We start from the raw sequence: 12,354 nt of genomic DNA, 5'->3' as shown, positions 1-12,354 counted from the left end.
AGGTAAACTACTTTCTTGTATGTGACAAAAAACAACGAGGAGTCCAGTGGCACCTTAAAGACTAACAGATTTATTTGGGCATAAATTTTTGTGGGTAAAAAAACTCCACTTCTTCAGATGCATCTGGTATGTGAGGTATGCATAAATCTTAGATACACACAGCATATTTCACACAAAATGATTTCTTGATCTAACCTTGATTTTAATCTACTTAAAAGTTTAATCTACTTAAAATAATAAAACTTTGATCCAATTCTTCAAATGCTCACTATAGCCTCTACCACCATAGTGATGCAAATAATATTAAGACTTTTTTTTGGGGGGGGGGAGCTTTTAAAGGTGTTTCTCACTTATGTTTCTGTCATAGCTAACAAAACAGCTGATTTCTGCTGAAATGTATGGTATCACAATTCAGAGGTACCTAAAAAAACCTAATGCTCTGTTAAAAAAAGAAAAAAAAATCAGAGTAGCTGTAAATAAACACAAACCCAAATCCAAAGATACCTTGCAATCCGTCAGGGATTGTTTTGTAATAAATCTCAAATATTAAAACAACATTGATTAATCAATTTTTTATGTCATGAATATTTAGGTGTATGGAGATAAAGATGCTGATGGATTCTACCGGGGAGAAACTTGCACAAGACTTGGCCTCATTCCATGTAATATGGTCTCTGAAATCCAAGCAGATGATGAAGAAATGATGGATCAGCTTGTGAAACAAGGGTTTCTTCCTCTGAATACACCTGTAGAAAAAATAGGTAGGGGAAAATATATGTCCACAAAATAGCGATTTAGTGCTGTTAATTTGGCTGTTTGCGCTTTGGCTTTTTTTGATGATGTGGCACATGCATATAAATTTTACAGCAGTCTACTACTCTAAGGGATACGTTCTGTGTCAACATCTTGCTTGTGTTTTTTAAAAAAATTCAGACTATTTAAGCATTTTTCACTACTGATGACACAAATGAGGACTTGCATTTCAGTACTGCACATATTAATATATTTTTTTAAAGACTGATTTTCTTAAAGATTTCTAGACACAGAACAAGATCCCTCTGCTTTTGGCATATGCAGTGCTGAGATGTTTGATAAATGTTATGCTCACTGCTGGAAAGCATAAAAAGAATCACTTGTTTGTTCTTTTTACTCTTCTACTTTAACCTACTTTACCATAAATTTAAAGGGATGGTGGCAAAGGGTTATGCCTCACATTATTCAGGTTAACATTGCATAGTCAAAAAGTTTAAAAGATATTGTTATCATAAACCAACCTTTCCTGTTTTGAACTAGTAACCTTAAATCAGTGATTCAATGTTGTACAGAGACATATTGTAGTTATATACAAATATATTTTGAGAGGGAAAGCCATCAACAAATTTTAAATCTTTCAAAGGAGTAATAAAACAAAGACTGTAAACCACTAACATTGGTTCAATCTTGTTTAAAAGTGAACTGTAAACGTGGCTACATAAAAACAAAAACAATCAAACAAAAAATCTCTCCAGAATTGTTTGCAAGATTACAAAGTGAAAATTGTGTCTTGCCATGGGGGGTTTATTTTAAATATTTTTCACAAAATGAAACATTTATAGGCGCTTTAAGATCCTCAGAATTCTCAGCTCAGTATTTCCCCATTTGTGTGCTGGAGCAAATGGACTTAAGACATGTAACAAAGGGAAAGAACCATGGGTAAAACCTGAGTGCCTAGAGGTACCTAAGTAAAATTTTCAGAAGTGCCTAAGTGACTTAGGAATCATTGACTGGGACATAGGCTCCTAAATGCCTGTTTTTCACAAGTATTTAGAAACTGAAGATGCAGATAGGCATCTAGTAAGTTTTACAAAAGCACCTGAGTAGATTAGACACTTAATTTCCTTGCAGTTCATGTGAGGTAGGTGCCCAACCCACTTGGGTACTTTTGTAAATCTCACTAGGTGCTTGTTTGCATATTTAGGCACCTAAATATATGTGAAAATCTGGTGCTAAGTCACTTTTGAATACAGAATTTAGGATCCTTAAGCCTGGTCTACACTAGGAAATTAGGCTGATATAGCTCCATTGCTCAGGGGTGTGTAAAATCACCCCCCCCCCCCGGCCCCAAGCAATGCAGGTAAAGCGATCTAACCCCTGGTGTAGACAGCGCCAAGGCGACAGGACAATTCTTGTGTGGACCTGGCTGTCGCATATCGGGGAGGTGGAGTACTGACACTGATGAGAGAAGCCCTGCTGTTGGCGTAAGTGGTGTCTTCACTGAAGCACTCAAGTGCTGCAGCTGCGCATTTTAAGTGTAGACAAGCCCTTAGTCTCTTAGGGTTTGTTTAAGCTGCAAAAAAAAAAACCAACCCAAATCAAAAACGTGGCAGCGAGTCTCAGAGCCTGTGTCAACTGACTTGAGCTCAGGCTATGGGGCTAAAAAGAGCAGTGTAGATGTTCCCACTTGGGCTGCAGCCTGGGCTTTGAAACCCCAGTGCGGGAGGTGGATCTCAGAGCCAGCTCGAGTGGGAACATTTGCACTGCTATTTTTAGCCCCATAGCGTGAGCCCCACAAGCATGAGTCATTTGACCCAGGCTCTGAGACTTGCTGGATTTATTTATTTATTTTGCTGTACAGACATACCCTTAGGCACTTCTGAAATCTTTTACCCCAAATCCATATTTAAAAACAATTATCTCAATGTGGCCTGATTTTCAAAAGTGCTGAGCACTCTCAGCTCCTGCCAAAGTCAGTGAGAGTTGTAGATGCTGAACATTTTGAAAATGAGATCATTCATTTAGGTGTCTAAATATAATTTTAGGAGCCTAACTTTAGTCCTGGCAGATTGTGGCCATTCTAAGGATTTGATCCTGGGAGCTATTGCTGCAAGCACCATTGGCTTCTTTGTTATGTGCTACTGGTGATGTCCCTCACTCTGGCAGAGCAATGAAGAAGTCTGCAGCTCAGATTTTTTCAGGAAGGGGAAAGCACTTGTATTAAAATGCCACTCTATCTGTAAGTGTACTTTTCTTAATGTTCCGGAGTGGTCTAACTGCTAGTAACCTCCTCCCCCGCCGCCACTGCAGTTCACCTTTAAATATCTTGACACTTTAAAAGCAAGTGGCTTTTCTCTTAAATCTGGATCAAGTTTTCTCATCACACTTTAAAAGAAATGCACATAGAACCCTAGCGTTCAGAGAATACGGAGAGTTTGGCTTAATTTTGAATTAAATACAAACCAAGTGCCTGAATATGCAAACAAATTCACATTTTCAGACCCCTTCTGTCACACAGTCTGCCCAGGCAGCACTGCTAGCAGGATCAGGCCCTAAATCTCCAGTCTGTTTTATGCTATCACACATGTTTCAGTCTGAATGTCAAATCAAACACTTAATTAACATGCTGTGTTCAGCTATGACTAATTTTGCTTAATCCTTTGCCCACATTAAATCCTTAAAAATTAAGAACTTTGAACAGCTTCATATCTTTTCCTCTTCTTTTATTTGTATGCATTCCTTTCCTGAAGTCAACTGTGACCGTTTCAAAGAGAGCACACGCTCTGTACACCGCAGATCCAGAAAGTCAAAAAGAGGTCTGTGCTAAGAAACAATAACTTGATTCAAGCTGTAAATGAGCTGAATTGCTTTGAGCTGTCTAGATTTACTTTTTATGCCTTTGATCTTTTAGAAGCCGAGAGGCCCCTAGTAGTGGAGAACAGGCCTTTCCTTATCCTAGCAGAGTAGTATGTCAAAGGGACCCATTGCTTCTTCAAGGCAGTCACCATGAGTTGGTCCAAGCCACAGGGGAATTGGCTCCTAACTGTAATAATCCAGCCCTTCACTTTGGACTTCTCCTTGCACTCTGTATAAATCCCTCCTTGCATCAGCAGCTGAGATTGCTTAATGTTCTCAGTGTGCTGCAATCTCCTCTGACTGAATGCTTCATTTGCAGCTAGTAGGTGTGAAAGCCAGAGTGCATGCTGCATACTGCCCCACTGATGACAGTCTTCTCCTACTACCTTCCCCCACCCCTCCGAATGCTCCTAGCTCATTGGAGCAAGAATCCTAAGGCTGCTCCTAACCAGTTTTCCTTTATCACACTTCATAATGCTCTTCTTTAGCTCATCAGAACTGCCCTCTACGCCTGTTGTAAGTAAAACTAACTAGCATGTTTCTCTTGCTGTGGCATCATCTGCAAGAATCATGCTGCTGTCATTCAGTTTTAAAATTAAGCCCATCACAGACGTCCCTGTAAATGTTTAATGTCAGTCAATAAACATTTCATCTAATTTCCTGAAGCTGTAAGTTTCACGTCCTTCCTTCTGTCGCCTGCTAAGGAAAGCTGTAAACTCATGGAATACTTGAAAGTGTGTTTCTATAATCACAAGACTAATGGAAACATTCAGATTCATTAAAAAAATTAATGTGTCACTTGTCTTGGATCAAGTGAGAACAGCTCTGTTTCTTGTCCAACTACCCTGCCAAGAAGGGGAAGAATAATAACAGGCACAAAATTCCTGTTGGCTTTAGCAGGAAAAAAAGACCAGTGAGTAAAAGTGACAGTCTGCTTGAAGTGAAACAGGATAGAATCCTGAACAGCTACTATCCAAAAACCTGGGGAGTAGCACCTGATGATTCTTCTAACCAAAAAGATTTTTAAAAAAGGCATAACAAATAGTAGCTTTGCTGAGATGATTTAGAAACAGTAGGATCAACCCAGCTGTTAAAAATTAGAGTTGTTTCGGACTCGATGTCCAGCTTGCATCAGGAATCCATGACTATGTTAATAGATTTGGTATCTCTCCTTGGTCACCTGTCCAGCTTGCTAGAGAAATAGTCTTGAGTTGATTACTACACTGTTGAGAAAATAACAAGAGGAAAAAAATTGCACCATGCTGTTTGTGTTCTTCAAAATAACTTTGATAGCTTTCCTCCCCTTTCCCTCCTTATGACTGGAACAGAAAGGAACAGAAGGAGTGGCAGACAGCAGTCTGTGTCAACACGGAGGATGGTGGCACTATACGATTATGATCCAAGAGAAAGTTCGCCTAACGTTGATGTGGAGGTATTGATTTAACCAAAAACAATTTTTTATAGCTATCCATTGAAGTCGTGGGGTTGGTTTAAACACATGTTCATGAACATCTTTCAGTAGGCAGCTCAGCTGTGCTGAACACATTACATAGCCTTGTGGATACAATAAAATCATAATTGTAATATATCACAGGCCTACCTGAAACTATGGTAAATTATCATAGAATCTCAGGGTTGGAAGGGACCTTGTGAGATCATTTAGTCCAACAAAGACAAATCTCTACTTTATTTTTTTTTAAACCCCAGTTCCCTAAATGGTCTCATTAAGGATTGACCTTATAACTCTGGGTTTAGCAGGCCAGTGTGCAAAGCACTGAGCTGTCCCTCTCCCCCTGGAGTGTTTATTCCTCCCAATGTTAATGGAATAAGCCTTTTCCAAAGCAAAGAGGGAAAGAATATTTAATCCCCAACGCACCTAGCATCCTTCCTTAAGAGAGTATGATTGTCAGAAGTGTCGCAACTCACACCAACAAGCAGGTAGCCTGAAGCACAAGAATTGATTTTGAAACAGAGATGCAAAACACCTGCATTCATAAAATATCAAATTTTCTACCTTAGTGACCCACTGGGCTTCATGGAAATGTATGATGTCTAACTCTCTATGTAATCTGTCTATATCATGCCTTTTTAATGGTATCTTAAGCAATTATGGACTTTCTCAAATCTTCATCGTGGTTCTCAACCTATTTACTTGTGCGCCACATGCAGCTGTGTGTGTTATGTGGGCCACATCCACATAATATATATACTACCTGTATGACCCTGAGGTTGTCACATGGGCTGCAGCTTTGTGCTGATTGGGCCACAAGCAGCCTGCTGGCTGTGGGTTGAGAACTTCTGCTCTAACCTCATACGTTTCCCATCAGCAACAAAGCAGGCAATGCAGCCAGTTTATGATGATGTCAGTTGGTGTGTCTATGTCTTCTCTCCATATGCTGTACCAGCTCTGTGCAGATAGTTGGCCCAGTATTACTACCCAGAAAGACCACAGACACAGCTAGGTGGTAAAGGCACTCGGCTTTATTGTCCATTGTCACAGATACACTAATATGTATGCCCGTCCCAATGGACTCGTCCCACTGCCCCCCTTGGCTGGACAAAGGGTTAAGGCAAAACACCCCAACATTTATAGACTGACAAAAAGAACTTACATACCACTTATGTGTTTCATGACATCTGCTTGTTACCTCACCTTGTATCTTGCTCCAGGTGCCTTGGGCAAAACATCCCTATTTCATCACTTCTGTCAAACCCTTTTAGTTGGGGCTAATCTTTTGGAGTGTAGTCACACACACCTGTATCTGTTACTTCTTAGTAGTGCCTGTATTTTAGCCATGCCCATGCCAACTTCCTGTGAACTTTAAGCATCTGCTTCAATATATGGCCTGACTTTGCTGACTATGGTTCAGGCCTCGGGTCTTGCACCAGGCCCAGCCCACCAGGCTCTTTCTCTCCCCTGCATATGATACCTTCAATGTCATCTTAGAGCTCCTCCAGCAAACACAATTTGAAGCATGCTTTTGAGAGCAGGCCAAACTCATGAAACTATGTGGCAAAGCAAAATACACCTACCACACTTGCAATCTCCCCATATTTGTTATTTAAAACACACCATCACCTGTCTATGGAACTGTTTTCTACGTACTGGACTTTGGAAGTGCTTGGTAGCCTACTAATTCATATTACCTCCTTTAATCAGATTTAGTTTGCAAATAAACCCTGTAGCATTGTCTCTGTTATAGTAAAGTGGACAAAACTGTAAAGCCTTTAAAATAAACAGGGCTCAGACTGTCCCCACAGTTCTGCAGTCAGCTCGCCCTCCACTTTAAGAGCGCTGTCCCCCATCTCCTCCTTCCGCCTCTCCAAAAAGGTTGCTGCTTGTGCCCAGGTCTGTGCAGGGGCAAAAAGGTCATGCAGTGTCTTCCATCCAACCCCCCAGAGATCCCCTAGAAGAGTGACCTCCCAGAGCATATGGGGCTGCTGCAGCGAGGAAGAGTCCTTAGTAGCACAGTTCCAATAGTGCTATGTTACCAGCATTCTGGAGCAGATTGTAGGTCATATTCCCCACCACCACCACCAACTCCACAAGGGGATGCTTGCTGTGATTTCCTCCCATAAATCCCTTTCTTCCCACACAGATTAGGATGAGCTGAGCCCAGGGATTTAAAGTTCACTGTTTGTCAAGAAAATGCCTAGGGTATGGTAATAAAAAAAGCTTTCTGGTTTGTTCTGAAGAATATTTTGCTCTCTAATTCAAAATGCAGATTCATTCAATTGTCTACTAACGTGGTTGGAAAAAATTATGAACCTGATGTGCCATCAGTGTAGCAAATGTTTAATATTTGCACAGTAACACAACATGATCGGTCACCTTCCTCTTTCCACAGGCTGAGCTTACCTTTTGTACAGGCGACATTATCACTGTCTTTGGTGAAATAGATGAAGATGGGTTTTACTATGTAAGTTTTTTTTAATTTGGTCTTTTAAACTACATCAAGCAGCGCATCCAAGTGTCTCAAACAGTAATTGGAGACATTGTTGGTAGAATGTGCTATTAAAATATGATCTGGAAAGATTTCATTCAGGTTATAATTTCATCTTGAATATTTATTATATCAGCAAATTTATTAAACATGCCACTTAGTGCTGCTATTCCTTAATTCTTAGGTACAAAGTGACACTGTAAATAGTGCTGTTCCTGCATCTCAGATTTGTAGCTGTTTTCAAACATTTCTACAAGTTACAAGAACATCTGCCTAGTGACTTTAGCTGCAATAAATGTATTCTGAACTGCAAGCAAGAAGAACAGCAATGTGAATATATGCCCAAATAGCTAATCAAATTGTAACTACTGCAGCTGACATAACACTGTTTGAATCAAATATTTCTAGCCACCCTTTTGCTGAGGGCTCCAGTCAGTAAAGGGACAGAGATTAGAAGTACACAGAGATTGTTAGTAAACAAAGGTTACTTGCATGGGGTGAAATCCACTCCATCTACATAAAGCCTGTGCACTAGGGCTCTATGGGGGAAAAGTGCAGAGCAAATGGGGTGGTGAAATCCACCCCTCTGACCCATGGTTAGCAGCTGGAATAACAGGTGTCTGCTGAAATTAAAGCCACAGCCCCTCCCCAGCAGCTGCAAAGGGGATTGCATCTCCTGGATCCATGTCCACAAGAACACAGCACCTTTTCTCCATCTATCTCTATCCTATATTGCATAGGAGGGACAGGAAATGTGCAAACACTCCTAAGAGGGTTGCTTCACCCATTTTCTATTGTGCATCTGCTATCTAGGGCAGAAATGGTATAGAGGGTCTTGCACTGTCTCTCCACCCCCAGTATAAATTTCATCCCATGCCAAGTTAGCACATTAATACCAGTAAGTGCTTAGCTCTTGTCAGGAGCTATAAAATGCTAAGGGACATTCAGATCCTAGTGTAAACAGGTTTAGGTAAATTCTGATTAGCCAGTGAGTAATTTTACACATCCCTTTGCAAAGTCAAAAAAATAAATGCAAAAGGAGATATTAAAAGATCTTAGCTACTCAATACATGGCATAGCCTTCTCTGCCCCGAGATTAAACGCCACAGTGACTTTAATATTGTCAAAGAAGTGGATGCATAACTTAACCATAGGTAATCTAAACACATTCCTTTAATATACTGGACACAAACTTCACCTGCAATTACAGAACACTTTGTGCCTATCTTTTTTTTAAGCCTCTTTTCTGCAAGATAGGTAATTTGCACCTCGATCGGAGCCAGGACATCTAGATTCTGTGCCCACCTCTGTCAGATTTTCTGTGTGATCTTGGGCAAGTCACTTGGCTCTTTGCTCCTTGGTTTCTCCGTCCATGAAATACGGACGAGTAGTTCTCTATCTCATAGGAGTGTTACATGTTTACAGTCATTCATATTTGTAAATAACTGCAAGACCAATTGTTTATCATATTGCAGGGTGAGCTTAATGGACAGAAGGGGATGGTTCCTTCAAACTTTCTTGAAGAAGTGCCTGATGATGTAGAAGTCTATCTTTCTGATGTACCATCACGATATGTTCAAGACACACCACTGCGTACAAAAGCAAAAAGGGTAAGCAACTACACTAAAAAATAATATTTTTTTCAATTTTTCCATATTATACCATCTCATTTAATTTGAATATTATTTATGACATTTTAAAATCCACTTACCCATTTTAGGTATTTTTAAGAGTCTTCTTAAATATGGAAAGATTGCACTGATCTTTCACACTAGTGTATCATGAGCATTTATAATTATGAACCTAAATTTTAAATTAAGAGATTCTGGTGAATGAAATAAAATTGTAACTTCATCAGCCTTTTCTAGTGAAAGTTCTTACTTCCTCAAACTTAAACTATACACATACACATTACCTAGATTAAAACAGGAAAAGTAGCTGGGGATGGGGAAGGAGTGGGACAACTACTCCTTGAAATATAAAATGTAAAGATAGCCGATTAACAATAATGTTAGTAGGACTAAAATCTTAAAAGGGTTAACAATAGTTAACTGCCCAAACCTTCCACTTTTTGAAAGATTATTCATGTACAGAGTATTTCATTTTTGTTTTGTTTCATCACTGCAATATTTTTATATATTATATATTTTATATATATTTTTATTTTTTTGCTCATCTGCTTGGAAACAGAAGAAGAGTGTTCATTTCACACCTTAATAAGGCAATGTAGCCTTCACGTAAGTGAGCAACTGAAGATACCAATAAAGATATCAGTTAAAGCCACTTGACAATATCTAATGCAACAGTCTTGAAACTTAACTGTGAAAAAAAGAAATATGTCTCCAAAATCAATGGCCCCCAAAGTAACAGGATACAGACATTTACTGTATGTACTTGTAAGTCAGTGTTTGCATGAGACAAAGAAATCCTTTGACATGGCTATTAAGGATTTCCCCCCCCCCTATCTAATTAGGGTCAACTTTATGAAGGTCGGCATTTGGAACATATTTCTCCATGAGCTAAATGTTTCTGTTTACATCAAAAGAAGTGTTCAATGTCTAATTGTGCTACAGACAAAAGCTGCATATTGCATTGTTAGCCAACCTGAGATACACAAACTCATCAAGTTCCTAAATACAGGAAAAAAGCACAACACCAACCCTTAAATAATAAGCAAGTGAGCTGTAAGCAGATAAGTACAGAAGTTTACAGAGGTATATAGTTCTGAAATGCAATCGCAAATATCTGCTTAAACTGTCTGCCTTAAAATCTGTTTCCCACAATCAACTGTACCACAGTTTACTATGACTATAGCCATTCAGTAATTCAGAAATCGTACACACACACATATGCCACAATTTACTAGGACTGTCCGTATCAGTGCAAATGCTTATGAAACACTTTAGCAGTGGTTTGGTTTACCAATGCAATAAAAATGTGTCAATATGAAACATGCAGCTCATCCAATGAATGCATTAGACTAAATATATGGTATCTTCAGGTGTACGGTGGGGGTGCTTTACCAAGTTGTTTTTCATTAGAATTAGACCTTGATTTAAAATCAAAGTAGGCTTGAAGTCCCTTTGCTTAATAAACTGTTGCACGATAAGACAGCAAACTGCTAATGTATTAACGTTGTCTTAACTGGAATTAAAGATAATAGGGATCCCTGAGGCATGGTTTATACTACATAGTATCATCTTACAACATACCGTACCACATTTTTGTCAGCAGGGCACAGTAGTTGCAATAGGAGGAATATAAATAGTTATAGTAGTTTCATTCAAGTGCTTTTTGATGATTAAAATAGCTTTGTTTAAAATATTTACGAATGCTGTCATGTTCTAAGTATTGTACAACAAGGGTTTATCTTCACCTGGCAATCATAGCTGCAGCACACACCAAGCAATCAGGGTCTTTAAGCTTTCTTTGATTGCAATTAAGGTTCATTTTAGCTTTTTTTTTTCTTTCTTTCTTTCTTTCAACCAGTGTGCCATCTTCTTAAATACGTATATACAGTATGCTAACCTGTTTTAAGAAAACACGTTCAAAGGACATCAAAATTTTAAGTGATCATAGACTGTTTGCACATACAGTAATTCCTTCTGGAAACTGTTTGGTGTATATAGATGGATCTATAGTATATAATCCACTTTGCTGTTTAATTTTATAAATATAATTCCCTAGCTATAAATGACCCTCTTCATTCATGTACTCTTAAGAGTGCTGAAGGACAAAATTTGTGTTTTTAGCCAAAACGATGGCAAAATAAGAGTCTCCAGCTCTGTTCAAAAATGTAACCAACTTGAAGATCCACTGAAGTGTGTATTTTTTTTGCTGTCTATACCTTTGCTCACAATGTTAGTTGTGGGAAGCTGTATTTATGTATTGTCTGTATTTCCCTATGGCATACTTAAAACTATTGAAAGAATTGAGCCAGTCCTTTTTTTTTTAAGTGGGTAATGGGACAAAAATTGTTACCAACTTTCTTGATGATGAGTGCTTTCAAACATTCAATAAACTATAATAATATACCTAATAGGTTCCTCCTGAGAATACAGGTACATCAAGGAGAGCACCATCTCCCACAGTCCATCTCCATTCTGGGTCACCTACGTCATCTATGGGTTCTGGTAGTCCCGGGAGAGGCAGGGAAATGTCCTCGAAAAAGAAAAAGGGGCTGCTTTCCAAAGGCAAGAAACTGCTGAAAAAGCTGGGTGCAGTGAAATGATTCATTTACTTCTGGACAACTTGTAAAGCTTCCAAGCTATGTTTTTTTTTTTAAAAACAAAACACTTCAAACTAGGGCTTTCATGACTATAAAGTACATCTTTACAGACCCTTTGCATTTTTAACCCTTTCTAATCATCAGAGAATCATGTGACAGCAAGAAAAAAAGAAGTGGATTTGTTGCTACTAAAGAGCAATGTTGTCAATATCTGTTTTTCTTCAAAAACGATTTTGGGTAATTAAGACTAGAAGGATATCATCTTTTTGTTTCAAGGCACCTCCACACCTCTAACTCTATTGGATAAATCTCTGCCTTTATTCTCCATTAACGTTGGGGGAAGCAGTAAAATCTTATTTGAGCCCTCTTCAAAAATGCTCACCCCAAACTAGCCTAACATTTATCTTAAACAAAAATGGTCTTGAAACTCCTAGTTTACTCAGCCTTGATGTTTTGCCTTATTAATACACAATGATTCGTACTGTCTAAATATACAGCGTATACTTTGTATGTACTGTGTATTCAAATGTCTTTTCAACCTCACAGACATGGTAGTTTAAGATCAAGTAATGT

General features: G+C 38.8%; 2 protein-coding genes across 9 annotated transcripts in view; one reads left to right on the top strand and one right to left on the bottom strand.

The window, feature by feature from the left end:
* LOC120386491 (RIMS-binding protein 2-like) overlaps window positions 1–12,353 on the top strand; it is a 390,924-nt gene extending 378,571 nt beyond the window's left edge. Inside the window, exons 33-38 of the mRNA XM_039505876.1 lie at window positions 593–761; window positions 3,504–3,569; window positions 4,938–5,041; window positions 7,458–7,529; window positions 9,029–9,163; window positions 11,596–12,353. Coding sequence (XP_039361810.1) covers window positions 593–761; window positions 3,504–3,569; window positions 4,938–5,041; window positions 7,458–7,529; window positions 9,029–9,163; window positions 11,596–11,784 — 735 coding nt within the window. The 3' untranslated portion in view covers window positions 11,785–12,353. The remainder of the gene's footprint in view (window positions 1–592; window positions 762–3,503; window positions 3,570–4,937; window positions 5,042–7,457; window positions 7,530–9,028; window positions 9,164–11,595) is intronic.
* Window positions 8,707–12,354, bottom strand: part of PIWIL1 (piwi like RNA-mediated gene silencing 1) — a 56,551-nt gene continuing 52,903 nt past the window's right edge. For 7 of the 8 annotated variants that reach the window (XM_039505884.1, XM_039505882.1, XM_039505885.1 and 4 more), the window contains one exon: window positions 8,707–9,142. In XM_039505884.1, coding sequence (XP_039361818.1) covers window positions 9,130–9,142 — 13 coding nt within the window. In that variant the 3' untranslated portion in view covers window positions 8,707–9,129. Of the gene's footprint in view, window positions 9,143–10,929; window positions 11,082–12,354 lie in introns of all 8 variants that reach the window. The other variant, XR_005589748.1, reaches the window with a different exon arrangement.

This window comes from Mauremys reevesii, linkage group 18, assembly GCF_016161935.1.
Source record: "Mauremys reevesii isolate NIE-2019 linkage group 18, ASM1616193v1, whole genome shotgun sequence".
NCBI classification, from domain to species: domain Eukaryota; kingdom Metazoa; phylum Chordata; order Testudines; family Geoemydidae; genus Mauremys; species Mauremys reevesii.
This window is presented reverse-complemented; position numbering and strand designations above follow the sequence as displayed.